This window comes from Colletotrichum acutatum (assembly GCF_030867785.1).
Source record: "Colletotrichum acutatum strain CBS 112980 chromosome Unknown BDZ83scaffold_53, whole genome shotgun sequence".
Lineage (NCBI taxonomy): Eukaryota > Fungi > Ascomycota > Sordariomycetes > Glomerellales > Glomerellaceae > Colletotrichum > Colletotrichum acutatum.
Genome location: NW_026849047.1, coordinates 243,469 through 265,742, shown reverse-complemented (window position 1 = coordinate 265,742; position 22,274 = coordinate 243,469). Strand labels below are relative to the sequence as shown.

At 53.6% G+C, this 22,274-nt stretch overlaps 4 protein-coding genes across 4 annotated transcripts; all 4 read left to right on the top strand.

Moving 5' to 3' along the window:
• Positions 1-855: 855 nt before the first annotated feature.
• Positions 856-1,545, top strand: BDZ83DRAFT_623406 (uncharacterized protein). Its single transcript, XM_060508380.1, has 2 exons — positions 856-1,227; positions 1,277-1,545. Exons 1-2 carry the CDS (start codon positions 988-990, stop codon positions 1,316-1,318), a joined length of 282 nt encoding a protein of 93 aa, XP_060364406.1. The 5' UTR covers positions 856-987; the 3' UTR covers positions 1,319-1,545.
• Positions 1,546-5,106: 3,561 nt separating this feature from the next.
• Positions 5,107-7,055, top strand: BDZ83DRAFT_752731 (UDP-galactopyranose mutase; the record flags this gene model as incomplete). The annotated part of the gene is made up of 5 exons (XM_060514242.1): positions 5,107-5,117; positions 5,268-5,337; positions 5,407-5,487; positions 5,604-5,954; positions 6,027-7,055. 5 exons carry the CDS (start codon positions 5,107-5,109, stop codon positions 7,053-7,055), a joined length of 1,542 nt encoding a protein of 513 aa, XP_060364405.1.
• Positions 7,056-10,545: 3,490 nt separating this feature from the next.
• BDZ83DRAFT_731229 (uncharacterized protein) lies at positions 10,546-11,194 on the top strand (the record flags this gene model as incomplete). Its single annotated transcript, XM_060512865.1, has 1 exon — positions 10,546-11,194. A coding segment is annotated over one exon (345 nt), but the record flags the coding sequence as incomplete, so codon positions are not given.
• A 79-nt stretch (positions 11,195-11,273) lies between these two features.
• On the top strand, positions 11,274-19,014 carry BDZ83DRAFT_752730 (hsp90-like protein; the record flags this gene model as incomplete). The annotated part of the gene is made up of 4 exons (XM_060514241.1): positions 11,274-11,404; positions 11,523-13,845; positions 13,904-18,517; positions 18,571-19,014. The coding sequence occupies 4 exons, from the start codon at positions 11,274-11,276 to the stop codon at positions 19,012-19,014; spliced, it is 7,512 nt and encodes a 2,503-aa protein (XP_060364403.1).
• Positions 19,015-22,274: the final 3,260 nt, after the last annotated feature.

Below are 22,274 nucleotides of genomic sequence, written 5' to 3'. Positions count from 1 at the left end.
TCTTGTTCGGGGGAGAGGCCGTCTTTCGATACTGGAGTACGCAGTACGGAGTATGGAGGTGGTGCTGGGGACGACACGCGTGCTCGAATGCACGCACACGGAGATGCCTACCAAATGGACCACTTGCCAATTGACGGACCGATGGTCAATAGTTGGTGATCGACTTTCACAGCCTCCTTTGCTGCTCCGCAGATGAGAGGCAGGGGCAATCCCACATTGGGATGGAAACGTCAACCGCCAACAACCAAAGCTGGCAAGGGACCCAGAACGGCGTCTGTTTGTAACAACTACCGACGGATCGAAATTAAGTCGTGCTGCTCCATCAACAGTTCAACGCGGACCCAGCGGTGACGACAACGGACCAGGAGTGAAGAGAGAGCACGGGAAGATTTCCCACAATTGCTAGATGTTCAAACGGTGGCACCTGGCCCGAGTGCCGCCTGTCTCCCAGTCCCTTGCACTGTTCTGCCCTGGCTCATCTTATTTCCTTAGTACACAAAGCACGACAAGCTCGCTGGCTCCATGGGGGCAGCATGGGCATTGGCAAGGCGAGAAGAAATAAGAAAGACCAACCTCAAATATCTTGAGACGACGATCGCTGAGTGAAAGGCGAGATACAGACCACCTCGTACCAGCGCGGGAAACAACGATATCCCTGCCCGCATCTTGATTGGCGATCCACGAAGTTGATGAAAATGAGCAGATGGAACATGGGCTTTTGCAAGCAGGCGATTGGAGAGCCCCATCCCGCTAGGATAAAGTGCGGGTAGAGGCGACGGGACACTGAATCACAAAACTGCTGGCGTCCCTTTTCGGCTTGTCTCACTGGCGCAGAAGCAAAAGTAGCTTGAGGCGCGCCGGCATTGACGTGGTCCAAAACGTCGACGGATATCACGTTTCGGCTCTTTGTACTTAACTGTACGGAGCAAAGGTACGGTTGGGTATTTGTCTGCGACTCAGGCTCGGCCTTGGACGCGTACCCGACTCATGGAGAACCGCCGAATTGTCGCCAGGCCGAAACGATTCACAACAAGCCATGGTGTCATTGCTTCCGTGCGGGACAACAAATTGAACAAATTGAGGCAAGTTTGTTTTGCTGCTTTGCATGACGGGTTCTTGACGAGCTGCAGCGTGCCCACGGAGGTGGGATTGCGCTCATTTTATGAGATTACACTGAGCAGGGTTCTGTTATCGAAGACATCGCAACTCGGCTTAGGGCTCTCCAATCTAGACAATCTCAGAGAAGGCGGGCTGCAACAGGTCCAGACTACCTTACCTTAGGCGCCCCGTACTTCATGTCACCATGGAGGCTCTATAGCACGCGAATCAAACCACACAGAAACGTGGTCAACCATCTGGCTAATGTCCGAGAGATAGCCAAGATGAGTCGAATCCTTCCCCGGCCAACCATGCCAACTTGGTTGGTCAACCCCACGGTCCACGGAAGGATGACAATGTGGCGGGAGCGGTAGCGGTAGCGGCAGCGGCAGCGGCAGGTACACAGACGCACACGAAAACAATGACAGGTGAAGGCTTGAAGCCCCGAAGTCTGAGAGTTTGAGCGAAATGACGGACGGCAGCTGCCCGACTGGGAAATGGAGGCGAAAACAACGTGTGAATGCAGATTGACAGTGGGTTTGAGTCGAATTATCAAAATTTATTAGCGCAAGCCACATCGAAGGTCCAGCCCACTTCCGAATGGCGGAGAGATTGGCACGCCAGCATCTGCTATCCGGGAACTGGCAGTTCACGGGTCAGAGAAGCGCCGCTCATTGCCATGACGGTACAGAACGGATTCAGCCAAACGTCTTTTTAGGGAAACGACCGAAGTTGTCAAGGACTAAGAGTTCAGAGCAACAACGAGTTAGCCCAAAGAGGATCGTGAACTTCAGGAGCCAGCATAGGATCTGCGTTGCCGGGAGTCCGGGACAGGGTAAGGAGCGGCAGCGGGCAGCAAAGCCAGCACCAACAGCGTCCGACAAACTGATTGGCAATTGACCATTCGGAAGCCTTGCTTTGACGGCAGGACCAGGGACCCTGCAGAGGACGACAGAGAGGCACAGATGGTTGCTGTCGATGCCCTTGGGCCTTTCTGATCCCTCTCTTCTGGTTTACCGGCAGCTGATGAAGGTGCAGCATCTCGACGGAACCAACGCACTGTATCCCCGACGGGAGGCGGTCAACAAGAGACGTGCAGATAGGTTACCATCGCCTTGGCGGTCTGTCACCGTCTACTGCGGTAGTGTATGAAAAGGTGGGTGGGTGTCTACTGGTGGGTGCTGCGGCGCGCGAACGGTGCGTCGAGGCCGAATTAGATTGGAGATTTTCATCAATCAGAATGATGAGCAGCGGCGCATGAAGCGTGTGTTTCCGAGTTTCGCGACAACCTTCCTACGACTACGGGTACGCTCGACATAGATTCGAGATTGGGTTGTGAACCTTGCGGGCTGTTCCCTGTGCCCGTCTGTCGTTGATTACACTACGGACGATCTGCATGTTTGGAAAGTCAATCTCTCTGAGGTGTCAAATTGGTAGGGTGACTTGGGTAATAAGTCTGCCGCAATCCGCTCTGCTTCTTCCCGTCATGCCTGCACGCCTTTATTCTTTGTTGTTACTTTGTTGCGAGTCTCTGTCCGCTCCTAGTATCCATACTGACTTGTGTCTATGATGGAGGGGTTGCAACCTGCGGACCTATTGCGGGTGGATCATGAACTGTTCCTCTTGGGTTCTTCTACGGCCTAGCACCAACCCCTACTAGTGTATTGGAACGGGTTGACGGGTGCGTGTGCGTACGTGGTAAATGGGCACCTATGGAGGGAGGGGACAAGGAAAAATGGGAAAGTAGGGAACGTGTCCTCGAGTCCTTGGGGAAGCGAAGGCGAGTTTGCCTCCACATCTCTCTCCATTTCCCGGTTTCCAGACCGCACAAAAGAGAACTGTGGATAGGAGGAACAGGACACACCAGGCCCGGCCAGACCAGACCCAGGTGGATGGCGGGTGTGTGGCCCATATCTCTCCTCCATCCCACCTTTGAACCTCAACGCGGGCCTGATCTCGGGTCATACTCACGCTCGCGACTCACTTCTATAATGCCTCACTTTTTGGGACTGTTGAGGGCTGATTCAGGCTTTCAGCCCGCGTCTCTCGAGGCTTGGTCTCACTAAGCCCCCTACGTACGAGTGGTACGGTCATGATTATATGGCTCAGTGCCTTTGCATCGCGAGAAAGCAAGGAAAAACCCACTCGTCTCTTATGATGTCGCCCGCGAAGCCAATTACAGGCAACCCACACTCTCAACTCTGTAACCCGCCGTGGGTCACAGGAACTTACCCAGGCCCCGGTGCCGCTATTGGAGAAACTTGGAGACTGGAATCAGTGGAATGCGGTATGTGTATCCGGACGGCCTGCCTTTTGAGCGGTGCGCGATGGTGGACAAGCTTCTGGCAGATCCACTGCTGTGGCTGTAACATTGGCATCTGTCATCCTCACGAGCGAGAGTCTGAACCTACAAGTGAGTCGAGGGTCTCCCCCTGTGCTGCGTATGGTTAGTGGTGAGCATACGGCCGCCGCGTCTTTCTTCTTTCTCCCGCTCCCACATGAAATCATGAACTGCCCAGACTTCCAGAGTCTAGAAGTTGAGGGTTCATATGAGCAAGGGGGCATGGGAAGGAAGGAAGCAAGCAAGCAAGGCAAGGCAAGCAAGCGTGTGGCGAGCCAGCACGAGGGCCCGGCCTGGGGTTGCGGTTCGCTGCCGTCCGCGCCGCCTGTCGACGTTCCCGTTCCAGTTTTGCTGTGCAGGCCGGGGCCTAGACCCCTGTGAGAAGGAGAATGAGGTGGTTTGTCTTGGCTGATGACGGACGAGGGAGTGAGCTTGAACTTGGGTGCGGGCTGTCATCTGCGGATAGATAGAGTGCGGCACGGATAGTGAGAGAGACTTCAGTGTTCCATGGACGAGATAATGGGCAAATGCTAGCATTGCCATTCGGCGGTGGTTGCCACAAGGCAAGGAGAGTTTCTGTCAAATAAGACCTTGTCTCAAAGTGTCGGGACAAGATGCGCCGGGACGTAGGAAACGTTTTTATTATAGAGACAGGAAGCACACATGCTTGGCTGCTTGCTTTATTTGAGAGCCCTTTTTTTGGTGACGGCGAGGCATCCGGTGGCTGCAGATAAAGTAGCTTAGGTATAGCAAGCAGCAACTCCGGCTTACGGTGTATCGAGATGTCTCCACCATCTCGACCACACCTCGTCGAGACTCGGCACGGGTGATTCAATTGATGCTGGAGATCTACAGAAATAGCAGTATCTTGAAGAGAGGAGGCCATTGGCAAAGTAGAAGAAGCGTAAGGTAGTCTGCGAATGGCAGCATTGAAGCGTGTGTGCTGCCGGTGGCAGTGGTGTCGATGTTGCGATTATCTCAAATGTGGGGGGGCGTGTCAATGTAAGGTAGGTAGAAGAGCGCGGCGTGCCTTCCATGAAATGGTGGACGGAGCATCTTGGAACATGACACTAAGGCTAAGGTATATAGGAGCAGCGGTACGTACCGTTTGGCACTTGGCACCCACCCATGAAAGACACCAAATGTGAGCTTCATGTCCTTGACCAGGGGGCCCCGCTAAACCCCTTGTCCCAAATAATAATTTGGCCCCTCCATCACAGTTGCGGTGCGGGAAGGAAGCAGGAAGTAACAGCGCAGCAACAAGTGGCAGCAGAAGCAGCACCACCACCACCATCTTTCGTCCCCTCGGCCAGCAAGAACCACCAGTCAGTCAGGAAGCAGGTACACACGCCACGCCTCCCAGTCGAATTCGGTACCTGAGCAGTCCTGTCTGTGTGTGTGTGTGTGTGTCCCCTTTTTCTCTGGAACCGCTCGAAGCCAGAAACCCATATCTACAGCAACGGCCACGGCTACCACCTCCCGCGCGACTTTTCTCTCCTCCTCCTTCCTTTCTTTGCTGCCAATCCTCAACATCTCTTTCTCTTCCCCTCGGTGCATCACTTGCTCCTTGATCTTGCAATCCGTCTCTTGTTGCCAGATCCTCTACACCAAGAGCCGCTCTCTTTCTGTTGCTGCATCACCAACACCTTCTACACACATCCCCCACCATGGCTGACATGTGAGTTATTCTCCCCGCCCCCTTCCCATCTCAAATATCTTTCGCTTGCCCATTGCGCCCATTCCAGAGCCACGGCTCCGGATCTACCTGGCATTCCAGACGCCCAAATCATTAAAGAATCGCGACTGACTGTGTTTCCCCCTCATTTAGCAACGTTGACGTCTTGGTTATCGGCGCTGGCCCGACCGGTCTCGGTGCTGCGAAGCGTCTGAACCAGATTGTGCGTCCTCACCGCCAAATTGCCACTACCCCGGCCCGCCCATGGTTCCAATGCTAACATTGACTGCAGAACGGCCCCTCATGGCTGCTTGTTGACTCCGCCGAGAAGGCCGGTGGTCTTGCTGGTACTGATACCACCCCCGAGGGTTTCGTGAGTGCCTCCTTCTTTTCTTTGCCACGCTTGCCTTGGCAGCATCAAGACTGCTCGGGGAGCAATTCAGGTGTTGATTTGCCAGAAACCCTTTCTAACCAGCCTCCAATGAACAGCTCTACGATGTTGGTGGCCACGTCATCTTCTCCCACTACAAGTACTTCGACGACTGCATCGAGGAAGCGCTCCCCAAGGAGGATGACTGGTTCACGCACGAGCGTGTCTCTTACGTCCGCTACAAGGGCATCTGGGTTCCCTACCCCTTCCAGAACAACATCTCTATCCTGCCCAAGGAGGACCAGGTCAAGTGCATGAACGGCCTCATTGATGCCGCCCTCGAGTGCCGTGTCGCCGACAAGAAGCCCAAGGACTTCGATGAGTGGATTCTCCGCAACTGCGGTGAGGGTGTCGCCAACATCTTCATGCGTCCCTACAACTACAAGGTCTGGGCTGTTCCCACGACCAAGGTAAGCCTACTTCCCCACGCGAGAACCCTCCTTCTCGAGACTGAACCTGCTCGCTAACGTCAATCTCAACAGATGCAATGCGCGTGGCTCGGAGAGCGTGTCGCTGCTCCCAACCTGAAGCTCGTCACCGAGAACGTCGTCATGAACAAGGTTGCCGGTAACTGGGGCCCCAACGCCACCTTCAAGTTCCCCGCCCGTGACGGTACCGGTGGTATCTGGATCGCTGTTGCCAACACCCTGCCCAAGGAGAAGACCCGCTACGGCGAGAAGGGCACCGTCGAGAAGGTTGACGCCGAGAAGAAGATTGTCACCCTCAAGGACGGCACCAAGGTCCAATACGGCAAGCTCATCTCCACCATGAACGTCGACCAGCTCGTCGAGCGCATGGGCAACCAGGAGCTCGTCAGCCTGTCCAAGGGCCTGTTCTACTCCTCCACCCATGTTATCGGTGTCGGTATCCGTGGCGCTCGCCCCGACCGCATTGGTGACAAGTGCTGGCTGTACTTCCCCGAGGATAACTGCCCCTTCTACCGCGCCACCATCTTCTCCAACTACTCCCCCTACAACCAGCCCGAGGCCGACGTCAAGCTGCCTACCCTGTACCTCGCCAACGGCGAGAAGGCCTCCTCTACCGAGGCCAAGGAGGGTCCTTACTGGTCCATCATGCTTGAGGTCTCCGAGTCCTCCATGAAGCCCGTCGAGCAGGAGAAGCTCCTCCAGCAGTGCATCCAGGGTCTCATCAACACCGAGATGATCAAGCCCGAGGACGAGATCGTCTCCACATACCACCGCCGCTTCAACCACGGCTACCCCACTCCCTCGCTCGAGAGAGAGGGAGTCCTCAAGGACCTCCTTCCCAAGCTCCTCGACCAGGGCATCTACTCCCGTGGCCGCTTCGGTTCCTGGAGATACGAGGTCGGCAACCAGGACCACTCTTTCATGCTGGGTGTCGAGGCCGCCGACAACATTGTCAACGGCGCCGTCGAGCTCACGCTCAACTACCCCGACTTCGTCAACAGCCGCAAGAACGAGGAGCGTCGCCTTGCCGCGTCATTCGCCTTCGGCTCCCAGGCCAACGGCATTCCCTCGCACAGCAAGTAAGCCTACCATGTGGTGGCGGAAGCTGTTAGAAAAGGAGGCAAAGAGTTGCATTGATTTTTCAAGTCTTGTTGCTATAAAGCAATAGAAAGAAGCATGAGCATGACCAATGGAAGGAGGCAAGCTCAGGAAAAAGGGAGCTGCTTTTGGCTAAGCATAAAGAGAATACCTGGGAGTTTTTACGATGTTGAATTGGGGCGGAGGGGGAATATCATCCGGTGCGCCATACCCACGATGTCGATGTTGAGAGTCGTGCGCAGCTGTAGGCGTGGAGGGCCAGCTTGCCCTCGAAAAGGAATACCTACATAGAGAATAGATGTTTGGCTTCTACAATCTCACACCTTTCGAGCATTTGTTTCTTTACTCTGATATCATGATATTGTCTCCCTCGTCCTGTATGGCCGCGGCGCCGGAGGTGCGTCCTGATAGCTGCGACCCTTGCATATGAAGCTGTAGCGTGATTGATGCGTAATGGGCATGCCAACGGAGACGGTCCGCCATCCGGTCGAACTAGCGTCTCTCTGGCAAAAAGTCACGATCCAGTGAGCCGTTGAGTTTGGCACCCTTGTTTCCGACGTCTGACATGTCCTTGTTTGCTTGTTTTCTCTTTTTCTTCTCCCGTCTCCTTGACTTCTATTAACGTAGTCAGCGTATTTCAAGCCCACGAGGCTCAACTCATTAGCACCAAGGGATTCGGGGCGGCCGTCACGACCTCGGATGAGTTGATACGAGATTCTGCATCTTTATTGTCTCCATAAATGCGACGCTGATTCCTGATATTTGTCTACGGTGTTGCAAAGGAAACTGGTTCAGGGACCTATAGTCTCATGCCAGTATTGCACGTAGGAACAGGGACTTGGGGATTTTGGTCGTTGCGAGGGCCTTTATTCTTAGTACTACCCCCAGACCCTGCGGGTAGAAGAATCTGGTTATCAGACGGAAAGCGGAAAAAAAGGTGGCGAGGCGGTTAATTGCAGTCACGTATACACCATGAAATGATTTCGTCTTTTTCTTTCCTCACACTCTTTTCTCCAAATGCGCGTCAGCGACGCTAAAATAAATCGATGCAGCCCAAAAAATAATAATCTCAGGGTCCGAGTGAGGTAGCGTCGTAGCACAGACTAGTTTGGCAGTGCGCCAATGACATCATTTTCTTTTTGTCTTTTTGACTCAACTTGTTCGCCCTGAACTCTCGGAGCAGAAGCAGGACTCTCTCTTACGTGTGCAGTGTGTGTGTGTGTGTGTGTGCCACGACTCAGGTATCTGCAAGAAATCTTGAAAAAAGATGAGACGGATGGCTTCGATGATTCGATGCTAGTCTCGTCACTAAGATTTTTTCTCTTCCCCGTCCCGCCGAAAGACACCTTCGAGAATTTCTCTTGGGAAGGGTGGGAAAGCTGAAATTTGGGACTAGAAGACCTGGAGGAGCAGGGGTTTTGGTATGTGAATGAGTCGCGACAGCGTTGTCAGTGCCATTAGATTGAGGAAGAGGCGGAGCCTACGGCAGTGGGGGCGCTTTTTTATCTTATTTCCTTGGTGAGAGAGACGGCGTGGTTTCTACCCTGGTATGAAGAAACGGCTAGATGTTTGGTTCATATTGAACTTTGGACCCTTTGACTGCCCTTACGGTAGGTGGACGTTGAAACCAGGGCTACTTATAACCTACCTTGGAGGATCAGGTCGGTGAACATGTCTCTGCTCCAGCAATTGCATTCAGAGCTTTTCGTCGCCTTCGGGCTTCGAGACTTCGAGCAGGGCGTCAAACGGAAACGTTCAGCTCCGGCGGATTACCGGGCGTGCAGTAAAGATCAGCAAAGCAAAGGCCTGGGTGTTGAGACGGTACGGAGCACAGTCAAGGAATTAGCGGTCAACGGTGCTCGTTGCAAGGAAAACCAGGACGGGAACCGGGAGTTGGGTTCGTTGGATGGGATGGGGGGAGGGGAGAAAAAGCCGGTGGTGCTAAAGTAATAAGTTCCATCATGGCGCGGCGGACCTAGCGAGACGGAGAAAGGGCGACGGGTGGAAAGAAGCGGAAACGGACAAAAAAAAGAGGGAACAAAGGCTCCGGCAGTTCAAGTGTGAAAGGAAGGTTTTCGGAAATCCCATGTCTCCCGTTATTTTCTGAGGCTCTGGCAAAAAGTCCGTCGGGAGCTTGGTGGATGAAATATGTGAGGCTCGTAGGAGTTTTGGACAGTCGATGAGTATGGGCATGGACATTGAGGGATTGAGCAAAAGATGCTCTGTATCACCCCAGCTAGCTCTGTTTATCGTTGTGAATGTGGACGGCTGAGAGCTCCGATGATCGACATTTTGTATCTGCGAGCTCGGCCAAACAGACGGTAGAGAAGGTGAGAACGTAGCGTTGATTGTTTCTTGTTCCTGCCAATCATTGCCTGTGGTGGATGTTTACCCCTTTCTTGTACTCTGCATGCCTAATGTTTCGAACTACCTCTGCCTGCCGAGTACGGTATTCATGATTCCATTCACGTGTATCTGCGCTGACTGCAGACCATTTTGTTGGAGCACTGGAGATAGGAGTGATGATGATGGGCTGGGCATGTTTTTTGCCCAAGGGCCTAGAGCCCCCAAATAAGTGGATAGCTTCTCTCTTCCTCCACTGCGGTGACCAGGGGTTAGATTGGCATGCATCTTCCTTCTCCTCATCTTGGTGATCTGTTTTGTTCATCTCTCCGAATTTCAGCGCAGACATGTCCGCTGCGGAGTCTCTGTAGAAGAGCATCGAATTCCCCTGGCAAAAGCTAACTTGCTGTGTATCCGTATAGAGAGAAGGAGAAGAGGGACAAGGAGTGACCTAAGGGGAACGAAAGGAAGGAGACAAGGAAAGAACGCCGAGATGTCACTGGCGTGGGTCCTGTTTTTGTTTAACAGAGACACCAACGTTTGCATGTTTGACGAAGGGAGTTTGGGGAGGCATTTGATACATTCCTTACTGGATGGCTGCCCCATTCCCTATTTGGCCTCTGACTTACTAAGGCGCATGCGTGTCGGCCTTGAAGTTGTCTGTTTTCTCCGGATACCTCACACATAACATGGGGTGCTCTGTTTGTGACTGTAATTGCAACTGCGACTGCGACTGCAACTGCAATTACAGTTGCAAGTATTCTCTGCTTTCTTGGAACAATTCCGAGAGACAACTGAAAGGTTGCAGTGCCCGGAGTTGGTCTGATTTGGTTCAAGATTTCCAGGGCAGGTGCAGACTTCCATGCCACTTGAAAGCTGGAGAGATACGTCCCATTGCGGATGGATACCTTACTAATGATGCCTTAGCACTTGCGTAGTACCTAAAGTAAAGTAGGTACGCAGTAGGCACTCCGTAGCAGCCCAGGTGCCTGGGGAGAAAACTTGGTGCTTGGGAAGGCGTGGGCTTGGTCCCTGGCGCTTGGAAGGTGCCCTTTGCTCCTCTTAAAAATCATTACGTACTCCACTCCTCAAGGGTGCTGCTGCTTCAGAACTTCAGCCTGCCCTTGCCCGCGCTGTCCCAGTGCCGCACCTTAAGCAACCTCCGGCTGCCCTGTCGCCGGATGCCACCATCGCCCAACGTCTCCGTGCAGCGTGCATCCTGCCCCATCTCGAACCTAAGTGGTCAGCAAGGCGGCCAAGCAAAGGTCCCGTCCTGTGTCGAGGTCCAAGGTGTGAAAGCGAGAGGTTCAAACGGCACCGTCAACGTCTGGTCATTCCTCCTCCGACAGCTGCCCACTCGCTCACCCGTCCGTCGCCCGACGACGCCCTCCAAACTCATAGTTCTTTTCTTTTCGTCTTCCTCAGTTCCCACACTGCTGAAGATTGCTGTTGTTGCTGCCAGTCGCCGTATCCATAGTGAGGCCGACCACCCCTCGTCCACCTGATCCGATTGCGCGCGCGCATACCCATACCCAGCCGATGCAAGAGACCTCTCGCATGCACAGAATCAACACCATCCGCACTGTAATCCTCCAGTCTACCAACCACCGTCGTACAAGTTGCGCCTCGAGCTTCTCATAGAAATATGACATGGACGGTAGTCTCTAGCTGACAGTCACGACCCCATCTACGTCAACTTTGACTCTCGCGACGACAACATCGCCGACTGCGAAACAAAGGCCGACGCCGATACTAAAGGAACTGCGCGCCCCCCCCCCCCCAAAATCCCACTCACCCCCACCATCAACAACTGCACTTGGCCTCCAAGCTCCGGCTTGCGCCTAATGACTTGCCTCAATGATGGACGGCACTGCCATCGTGTCGGACGATCACTTCGACCCTCCCTCACGCCTTTTTGAACGCCTTCGCCAGATCGCCGGCTTTACCTGGGACGAGTCCCGGCTTCCCTTCCATACATCTTACGACATCTGGTGAGTCCCGCCCCCACACAATAGCCTTCCAGTGTTGCCCGCCGAGCACCAACAACAATCTCTGTCGCTTTCTCTCTTCCTCTCTACGAATATTACAATGGCTAACTTGCGCGGATAGGCACGTTTGCGGCACCAGATTTGTATCTCCATACCAGCCCTCGTCCTCTTCATCCTTACCCGCTTCGAGTCCCGGCTCGATCGCGAGACTACAGTCCGGCCGACCATCGCCCTCCGAACATGCGAGTTCCTCCAGCCTTCACTCAGGCCTACCCAGCGATGCGAGCAGCGACTTTTCAGCTACCTCGCCGCCCGCGGTCCCCGCCGGCGCCGCAGAGATATCATACGTAGAAGAGCCAGTGGTAGCTCGTGTCTCCTACCATGTGCTCCGTGAGGAGAGGGCCTTCCATATAGCTAAGAACCTATTTGCCACGGCCGATCCTCAAGGACTGCACATTGTTAAGCCACTCGACCTCATTCGTCTCGCCCCTCACCCCGGCGATCGGGGTTCCATTGTGGTCGCAATCTATCAGCATCCCGGCCAGAACTACCTCTTTGATCTGATGGACATGGGACCGGCATTCTACAAGGCTAGGAAGGTTGACGACCGGTACGAGGCGTATCGCAAACTTAACTTGCGTTTGAAGCCCCCGATAGACCTACAATACTTCCTTGACTTTGCCATTGGCGCAAGTCAGTGTCTGGAAATCCTTCACTATGGGCAAGTGATTACGCATGGAGAGATCAGGCCAGACGCCTTCCACTTCAATATCGAGACGAACTCGGTCAAGCTCATCAACTTCGGCACGGGGACAAGATCCTTCGAGGGCGGCTTGTCAAGCACCTCATGGTCGAGCTTGTCAAAAGAGTTGGGCGCCAAGAATAAGCTCCTCTATATTAGTCCGGAGCAGACAGGTCGTATGCCGGCAGAACCTGACAGTCGGACTGACATCTACTCGCTTGGGGTCGTGTTTTGGACATTGCTCACACAACAGCCGGTATTTGATGGCGAGACACCCCTCGACATTGTGCAAGGCGTCCTAGGGCGGAGAATTCCCAATGTATCGCAAGTTCGGCTCGATATACCCGACGTTATCGGACGTATCATACAGAAGTGTACGGCCAAGACCGTTGCTGATCGATATCATTCGGCTAGTGGCCTGAAGCATGACCTTCTCAAGGTGCAGCAATTCTTAACTGACGGCGACTGGTTAGCGCTTAAGGAGTGGAAGATTGGCGAGAAAGATATCTCGTCCTTCTTCATCTTACCCAGTATGATGATCGGTCGGCAGAAAGAGAGAGCAGAAGTTATCAGAGTCATTGAGCGGGTCGCTAAGAGCCATTCGATGAACCAAAAATCTACAACAAATAACCGCTTCTCTGATGGTTCGCAGCTCTCGGTTGAGCTCCCTGACTGCGGAGACCTGTCGAGTGAGGGTGCAAGCTCGGCAGAAGGCACAACGCGTCGCAGCGGTTCCTTCACACATACTACGTCCTCTGATCCTAGGCAGTCAAAGGCTAGTTTTGTTCCATCCGTCCTATCTGATACCCAGACAATATCGGGCGACACCATCGCCTCGTCTAATTCTGGCCCATTTGGGAGGATGACCAGGCCGTGGGAAAGGCAATGGGAAAGACACCAGTCAGTCTCGATCGAAACTAGGAGTCTTATTGATGGTGTAGGCACGCCAACAGACAGCAACCGACTGAGCGCAGTGGAATCGTCATCCTCAAGTTTGTCACGTCAGCTCGGATCAGCAAAGTTCCGTAGGCGCGGACACTGCGAGATCGTCCTCGTCGAAGGAGCCGGAGGTTTGGGCAAGAGCTGCCTCTACCAGTCGACACTCGCTGAAGCCAGGAGGAGGGGATATTGTGCCACGGCAAAGTTTGATACCGCGCGCCGAACTGCTTTTGGACCACTGCTTAAGCTGCTGTCGTCACTATTCAAACAGGTGTTCGGCGAGCGAAACACGGATACGCCTTTTCACCAGGCGCTGAAGCAATACGTTCGCCCGGTGTGGCCAACGCTGCACAAGGTTCTTGGGTTACCAGACTTCCTCATTGGCGCCCTAGACAGCTCTGTTCCTCGATCAGTGTCTATCACTCAAAGCATAACTCAGAGTCGGTCCATCAGGGCAGGGCTCAAGAGGCGTGGCTCGTCGCCGGGAAGCTCGCCGGGCCGCTTGAACAAGCCTACCGTCATCTCTTCACAAGCATCCCAGGATTTCCTGCGAGCCGGAGGAACAACCAAAACCATGCGATTGATGAACACCTTCCTCGACGTGCTTCGCATGTTCACGTCCCACAAGTTCATATGCTTTGTGTTGGATGATCTTCACTTTGCGGATGACGAGTCCATGGAGTTGATCACCCAGATCATTGGAGCACGGATGAAAATGGTTGTCATCATAACCTACCGCCCAGAGGAGCTATCACCGGAAAAAGTTCAGTCGATCATTTCACCTCCTGAGTCCGAAGGCAAGTTTCTCGCACCGTCCAAAGCCGCCATCATATGCTGACCAGAAGGCAGAGTTTCCACGATCAGGCGGTCCCGTAGTAACCCGAATCAAACTTACTCCCCTCTGCGAGGATGACATCATCCAATACGTCGCGACGACGCTGTGCAGACCAAAGGAGGAGGTTCTGCCTCTGGCTTTGGTGATACAGTCCAAAACAGCTGGCAACCCATTCTACATGCGAGAAATGCTGAGCGCCTGTTACCGGAAGAAGTGTATATGGTACGACTACAGAGACAGCAACTGGCATTTCGATCTTGATAGACTCTTCGAACACTTCAAAGGCGCAAGCGATTATGACATACTCGATACTGGTTTCATCACACGGAGATTGAGCGAGCTTCCCCCTGCCTCTAGAGCGATACTTGCATGGGCTGCACTCCTCGGATCTTCATTCTCGTTCGAGCTCATTTGCAGACTTCTGAGTGGCGAGTTCCAGTACCAAGACAATGAGGAGGCATCGTGTCAAGGTCCAGGCAACGAACAATACCACGCGACGTACTCTCAGCAAGAGGCAATCAATGGACTGCAAGCCGCGGTTCAGGCCTACATCATCGTCCCGAGCGAGACGGACGATCGATTCCGCTTCGCCCACGACAGATTCATCCAGGCATCGGCAGCATTGAAGGAATGCAACGCGCGAAAGATGCACTTTGTGATTGCGCAGACGCTTCTCAAGTACTACTCCGTTGATCCTAGAGCCAAGGACAATACCGCTTCGCACATCTGCGAGTCTGTCGACATAATCAAGAAGCGTGTCCCTAGACGTCAGACATACCGCAAACTCCTGTACGAGTGCGCACAGTCGGCCGTAGAGAATTGTGCCCGTCCAACTGGCTCAAAGCTTTACAGCACGGCAGTCGCTCTACTCCAGCCAGATCCATGGAACGACGACCTTGAGGATGTCTCGTATGACGAGACGATGCAGCTGCATTTGCGGGCTGCAGAATGCTATCTTTACATGAGCAATCATGCCGCGGCTAACTCCCTCCTAGAGACAATCTTCCAGTGTGCGCGAAGCCCTCTAGACAAAGCGCCAGCCTATGTGCTCCAGTCGAGAACACTGGCGCAAAGTGGCAATGCTAGAGGCGCGCTGGCTGCACTGAAAGAATGTTTACAGGCACTTGACGTGCAATTCGATGACGAACCCACCTTTGAGAAGTGCGACGATCAGTTCGAGAAGATGTCCGTGAGGATACAGACCATGGACAAGAACGAGCTGATGAACCCGACACCGTCATCAGACCCCGGCTTGCCGTCTATCGGTGCTGTGTTGGCAGAGACTGTCAGCGCTGCGTGGTGGAGCGACTACTTGCGATTTTATCACCTCTCCCTCGTCATGCTGGATCTGCATCTCACCCACGGCGCTTTCCCTCAATCAGGCATGGCGTTTCTACACCTTGGTCTCGTCGCCCTGGCCAGATTCAACATGGTGAACTTTGCAGTTGAGGTGGGCAACGTCTGTATTGAGCTACTTGACCGATACCGCGATCCCTTCTCGATGGCTAGAGGCTACATGCTGTACGCTAATTTTATCGGACATGTTCAAATTCCCATCGCCGTTGCGTTGACGCACTTGGAGGGCTCGGTCGACTATGCGGCTGCAGCAGGGGATCGGATTTCCTCGATACTCAGCTTTGGACTTGCGGCGCAGCTCAAGTTCTTTGCGAGCGAAAATTGTGCCGACCTGGAGGCTTTCTGCCAGTACGGCTGTGAAGAGATCCCCAACTGGCACCAGGACACGCGGGGTGGCACCCTTCTCATCTCCATCCGGCAAGCCTGTCGAGCTTTGCAGGGCAAGACGCGGACGACCGATCCCTATGAGGTCATGACCGATGATCATCATAGTTCGGCCAACTACAAGTCATGGCTGAGAGCAAACACACAAAACGGCAATAGGTCGGTCCTTTGGTATGAGACCATCGAGATAGTTCCGCTCTTCATCTACGGTCATTACGATCGCGCCATTGAGATCGGTGAGATGTGCTACGAGTCCATCCAGAATCTATGGTCAGCTCGCAACAGCAGGCTAGTCATTTTCTTCTACGGACTTGCTCTTGCAGGAAGGATGCTTCGAAGGCTCAACGACCCCCGTCTAGATCCTAGCAGTCTAGACGGCGAGACCGAAAGTGTTCTACGCACGCTGCGGGAACTGACCAAGCGCATCAAGGAATGGGAGGTCTACACCGAAGTGAACTACCTTTCATGGTCCAGGATTCTAGAGGCCCAAGTTGCAGAATTGACCGGCGATTATGGGGGCGCGGTCAAGCTCTACGAGGAGGCTCTGGATAACGCTGAGGAACATAATTACATTTTCGAAGCGGCACTAGGCAACACACTGATGGCCGGCACGCTCGTCAGGCGCAAGGCTCGACGGTTGGCTCGCTCTGCTTTTAGGGATGCCATTGCGTTCTACCGTCAGTTCGGCGCCGTGGCCGTGGCCGAGCGACTAGAGGAAGAGCACGCCGTCCTTCTTCACAGCCCGACAAGAAACCCCAGGGCGATTGACGCTGCCGTTCAGACCGACTTCGCCGGAGACAGTGGTACTGTTGATTATCGCGCTGTGGATGGTGAAGAAGGGCCAGAAGGGATGCAGCAGTCTAACCACACTGCCATCGCCGATATCAAGGGCGATCGGATTGGTGCGTGGCGTGGCTCAATGCATGAGCACAATGAACCTGGGGCAGGTCTGCCAGCACTCGATATGATCGATTTGCACGCGATCCTGCTCTCATCCCAGGTCATTTCCGGCGTTCTCCGGGTCGACGAGCTCCTCAAGACCATGTGCGATGTCATTCTGCAGACTTGCGGAGGCTCGGCTACGCTAGCCGCCATTGTGGTGCAGGATTCGGACGAGTCCGGGTGGTCTCTCGCAGCCAGCGGCGATCCAGAACGAGGAGCGTCAGCTCATATCCCTGGTCTTCCGCTTGCTGGCACCTCACTCGTTGCAGAGAACGTTATTCTTTACTGCACGCGGTTCCGAGAGGCTGTCTTCATTCCAGACATTATCAGCGACGAGCGTTTCGGTAACGTGAGCGAGGCTTGGTTACAGCGGAATGTCCTTAGCAAGGCCATCATCGCAATCCCCATCTGCCACGGTTCAAAACCACTGCTTGGAGTTCTCTATCTCGAGGGCGAGCCAGGGTCTTTCACCGATCGTAATGTGTCGGTCCTCCAGCTGCTAGTCAACCAGATTGGCATCAGTTACTCAAATGCCCTAGCTATGAAAGCTGTAGAGAAAGTTTCGGCAGAGAATGTCTCTATGGTTGCGCTGCAGAAGCGCGCCCTTGCAAAGGCACTGGAAGCAGAGACAAAAGCTAAGCACGCTGAAGCCGAAGCCAAGCGTAACGTCAAGCTCGCCGAAGAGGCTGCCAAGGCCAAGTCGATATTCCTTGCCAATGTTTCGCACGAACTGCGAACACCGCTCAATGGTGTTATTGGTAACTCAGAGTTGCTAAAAGACAGCGAGCTAGACAAGGACCAGCAAGAGATGGCGGACAACATCAAAGTGTCGGCAGAGCTGTTGCTGACAGTCATCAACGACATACTCGACTTTTCCAGAATGGAAGCCGATAAAATGAAGCTCTACGTGATCGCTTTCAACCCAGAAGAGATGGTTCGGGAGGTTGTTCGAGCGGTGTCCTACAGCAACCGGCAAAAGACGAAACAGAAGAACGTCAAGATTATTCAGGATATCGACCTGCCATCTCTGCTCATCTTTGGAGACCCGATCAGACTTCATCAGGTCTTGGGCAACCTCATCAGCAACAGTTTGAAGTTTACCGAGGACGGTTCAATTACGATTGGTGCTCGGGTGGAATCCGAGACCAACGACAAAGCTACATTGCTCTTCAGGGTTCAGGATACCGGAATCGGTATCCCCCAACAGCAACTGGTCAAGCTCTTCCAGCCCTTCAGCCAGGCAGACACCAGCACAGCACGAAAGTACGGCGGTAGCGGCCTTGGTCTGAGCATTTGCAAGTCTCTGATTGAAACGATGATGAAGGGCAAGATCCAGCTCGACAGCCAAGAAGGTGTAGGAACAACGGCATGGTTCAAGGTCACTTTCGACAAGGCCAAGTCTGACGTTTCTGCCGGAGACGCGCAGCAAATGAAGTCTCCTCCAGCGGTCGAGCGCTCTGCGTACCTCGAGCGTGGCGAGTCGCCTAATCCGTTCTTGGACCTCACCGCCGTTCCCAAAGACCAAATTAGGATTTGTGTCGCTGAGGATAACCCCATTAACCAGAAGATTGCCATCCAGTATGCGCAGCGACTGGGCTACACCACCGTGGATGCTTACGAGAACGGACTGAAGGCAGTGGAGGGCTTGCGGCAAAAGGCTAGGGAAGGCCGGCCCTACCATGTGGTACTCATGGACGTACAGATGCCCGTGCTGGACGGATACGAGGCGACCAAGATGATTCGGAAGGATTCTATAGACGTTGTACGGAAGATTCTCGTCATCGCCATGACGGCATCGGCCATTCAAGGAGATCGAGAGAAGTGTTTGGCGGCGGGTATGAACGACTATCTCGCGAAGCCGGTGCGCTCGGAGGTGCTAAAGAAGAAGTTGGACACCTATGTCAGCCCACAAGCATCCGTAAGCGAGTCTCTAGTCGGATTTGCGAGGCCTCAACGCTAACAGCCAGCCAGACCGCCTCATCTCCTGATGCCATCCGCTCTTCTTCCACCTCGCCGTCATACATAACGACCGACCAGAACGGAGCCGCAGCAAGCTTCCACCTTCCAATCAGAGACAACCCGGCATACAGCCGACCGTCAAACAGCACCTCGACACCTAGCCGCGTATCGAGCGACACGAAGTCCACCACGGACCTGGGATCCATTGCCGAGACGCAGTCGCAAGCGCCTTCGCAGAAACGTACGTCTCGCAAGCTGACCAAGACACGCACCAGCAGCGAGTCGCTACCGGCTGAGAAACCCAGGGCAGTGCTCACCAAGAAAGCGCCGCAGCGTCAGGGCACGGCCTCGTCGACGGATGAGAATCTCAAGCCGGAGAATTTACCATACCACACAAACCGCAACAGTGTGAGTTCGCAGGGGTCCAGTAGCAGAGACAAGATCTTCCCAAGCTAAGGCGACGGTGGCCGCCTCCTTCCCTTTCGATCTACGGGACTGGACGACTAGCTTGGGGCGTCGAGACAGATGGATGATGCCGTTTGATTAGAAAGGACCTCGGTACATGCCAGCTTAGCCAGCTGTGGCTGAGGTGGAGAAGAGGGAAGCCTGTCGAGGAGGGTGTGATTTTGACAAACGTCTCACATCACCAAGGCCCAGCATGGGCACAGCATAGGGCCAAAGAAGGGAGGGAAAAGAGGCTCAAGGAAACGACTTCCTCTCTCCAAGCTGGAGGCAAGGCGTCTCCGATACTGATTTATTTTCCAGCTGGCAGGAATTGTGTCTGATATTATCGGAAGGGAAGAAATGGAGTTGAACGGGCATCTTTCGAGTACCAGAGTTCCGGGCCATGTTGCCTTTCAAACACCACCCCATAGCATCACCGTGACACGTAAGCCCGTCGAGGGTTCCAGGGAGTTTTAGGAGGTAAAAGGAATTTTACTTTTCATTGCAAATGATCTACGGGTCCATGTCCCGCGCCTTGTGTGCTGGGCGGTTGCCTCGTTGTGTCTTGCCAAGAGGTAGGTCTGAAGGTGAAGCAAGCTTATGTCGTTCCTGAGCACGCTCGTACGTACCGTGATGCAGAGGTAAGCTGATGATGGGAGCCCTCCTTATCCCCCACTCTCACGCCTCCGTCTATCTATCTACATCTGCTTGTACTGTCTCTCATGGGCCATGTCGCAGTCAGCCCAGCCCAGCCTGTTGTAAGTGGCGCCGTTGACGTGCATGAGATGGTTTGAGACAACGGGAATGTACAGATGGGTCTAGATGGGCTAGAATTGCAAATCCTCCTCTGCTCCAGCTCATGTCTGTAGGTACTGCCCTTCTGAGTTCCCTCCTCTCCCCGCGTGCTCTCGCCGATCGACCGAGACACGAGCTCCCTTCCGATCCCTTTTGAGAAGCTGCCACGAGGTATGAGTGTTATATCGTCTGCTCTCGGTGTACGTTACCAAACAGCAGGTCATCAAAGCCCATTGACCAGCTGGGTCAAGTAACCAAATATCCAAATAAGGAAAAGCTGGAACTTTTAGGCTTGATCTCTCGGGTACTCGTTCACCTTTTCCTTTTCAAAGAAGGAGCAAAGTTTAGGACGAATCTTAAGGGTTGCCAATAGTAGACGGACGTGCATGCATGTTGCACGACACTCACACCTGTCTTTGGCATGTCTGATTTCAGGGACATTTGAAACAGGGCGTAGGGCAGTAGAAAAAAGTGAGACAAGAGATCCGGAAATGCAAATCCCATGCAACGTTCTCTATCTCTCTCTCTCTCTCTGCCGCTCCCTAATCGGGGGAAAGAAGGGGCGGGCAAGGCGGGCAGGGCGGACCAGACACCCTCCCTCCTCCCATTCTGTCTCTCCCATGAGCATCGCTCCTGAATCGAGAAACTTTGGAAGGGTGGAAGGGGTGTTTGCGCAAAAAGAAGGAGAACGGTTTTTTTTTTTTTTGGTTTCTAGTGATTTGCATTTAAGCGTCTAAGACATTGTGAACCGTCTCTTTCTGTCTCTTTGCTCATTATTTCTTTTTCTTCTCTCTCTATTACCTAGGTAGTTGCCGAGGTACTCCTCACTTGTTGGGTAGGACTCGCAGAGCTCCTTTCTCTTTTCCATCTGCGAGCTCCTTTCCTCTTTCGGCCCCCAAGGGTATTTTACTTACCTTTCTAATGGGAAGTTTTGAGATGGAGTTATACGTGGCTGTGAGGTTTCGGGCTCCTCCATCGCGCGTCTGGGCATCGGAGATAGAGGGACACAGCTACACGGTCACACTGAGTTTTTTCCACTTGGACATCGAAGACAAGGGGAGTCTTGAGAGAGAGGCGGGTAAGCTAGGCATAGAGCCTCGCCCGCTCGCTATCCGACTGCCGAACGGATATCGCGCGGTCGTTGAGTCAAAAGCATTTCTAGATTCCCCTTTTCGAATATACTTGATCGAGGAGAGAGATAGAGACATAGAGAGAGTAGGACAACTTGAGGCGAGGTGAGAAGCCGGATACGGCATCATCCTGCCCCGCCGTTGCCATGACAGTCTCTCCGGATGCCTCCCTTTCACGGGTTCTGACGACTTCGATCCCTCTCCCCAGTCTCTGTCCGTGGCAGTGCTCTGTCGCAGATGAATAACACGAAGAGAACAGGGTCTACGCGTTCACGCGCCTCTCTCTCTCTCTCAGCCCACAACTCCCACCGCCGTTCAACGCCGGGACCTCTCATCTTACTTACACGGCCACATTGCTTCAAAATTGGACAACCAAATCTGGGGGGGGGGGGGAACCTGCCGGCCGACCTAGCGGCTGGCGGTGAGAGTGCGATATAGTTCATCTCATTCATGCTCGTCACCTCTGCCGGGAAGGCCGGGGGGAGGGTGCGCTCTTTGGGGGCCGTTTTGGAAGCTCTAACATGGGAGAAACACGAAGGAAGAGGTGGAACCGCCCCGCTAGATTATTCTCTTCGTCTTCTTTGTTCTGGGATGCCTGGTAAGTCCACATTTGGAGATCTCGTGAGGATTTTTTGGTTGATCTAATATCCCATCTCTCGCCCGATCCGAACTTGCAGTCACCAAAGAACCACAGAAGTGCCCTGAAACAGGCATCAGTGTGACTGCCACTCGTGACTTTCCAGATGACTACATTTTGATTTCTTACCAGCTTGACAAGGATATCTAAATTGAATCGCCAGGGTGTAATCGGTCCCTCGGAACTCCAGATTAGCCTTGTGTGTGCGTGTGCGTATGTATGGGTGTGGATGACGAGGGAGTGATGGGGGACGAGGGGCGTGTGTGTGGGTGGGCGTGGGTCTCGAGGTCAATTAGATAGAATGGGGGCCACAATACGGAGTAAGGAAATGGGAAAGAAATAAAGAGGGTTTATCATAGATGAAGAAGAATGTCCATCGTCATCAGCTTTAACAAGAACGACTCACAAAATGGCCTCATTTTCATCGGAGGGGCTAGCCCCCCGCGGTTTCACATCACACACTATCAAAATCTCACTGAGAGAGCTTGAGAGAAGAGGATGGAAGAAAGAGAACGTCTACTGGGGTTAATTGTTTCCAAGCAACGCAAAGAGGGAATGGGAACAGATACGAATCGAGAGAGTAAAAGAGAGAAAAGAGATTACGGCGGAAATCAATGCTGACCAACTTGGGCCAAAAACTTACTCGTAAACCGGATTGCGGCAACGGAGCCGCCGCAATGTAAGAGAAGGAGATGTTCAGAGTGGAGCTT

Coding starts and splice junctions, on each gene's coding strand:
- BDZ83DRAFT_623406 (XM_060508380.1), top strand. CDS start 988: ATGGAGAACCGCCGAATTGTCGCCAGGCCGAAACGATTCACAACAAGC. Junction 1,228..1,276: donor TCGGCTTAGGGCTCTCCAAT/CTAGACAATCTC, acceptor AGACTACCTTAC/CTTAGGCGCCCCGTACTTCA.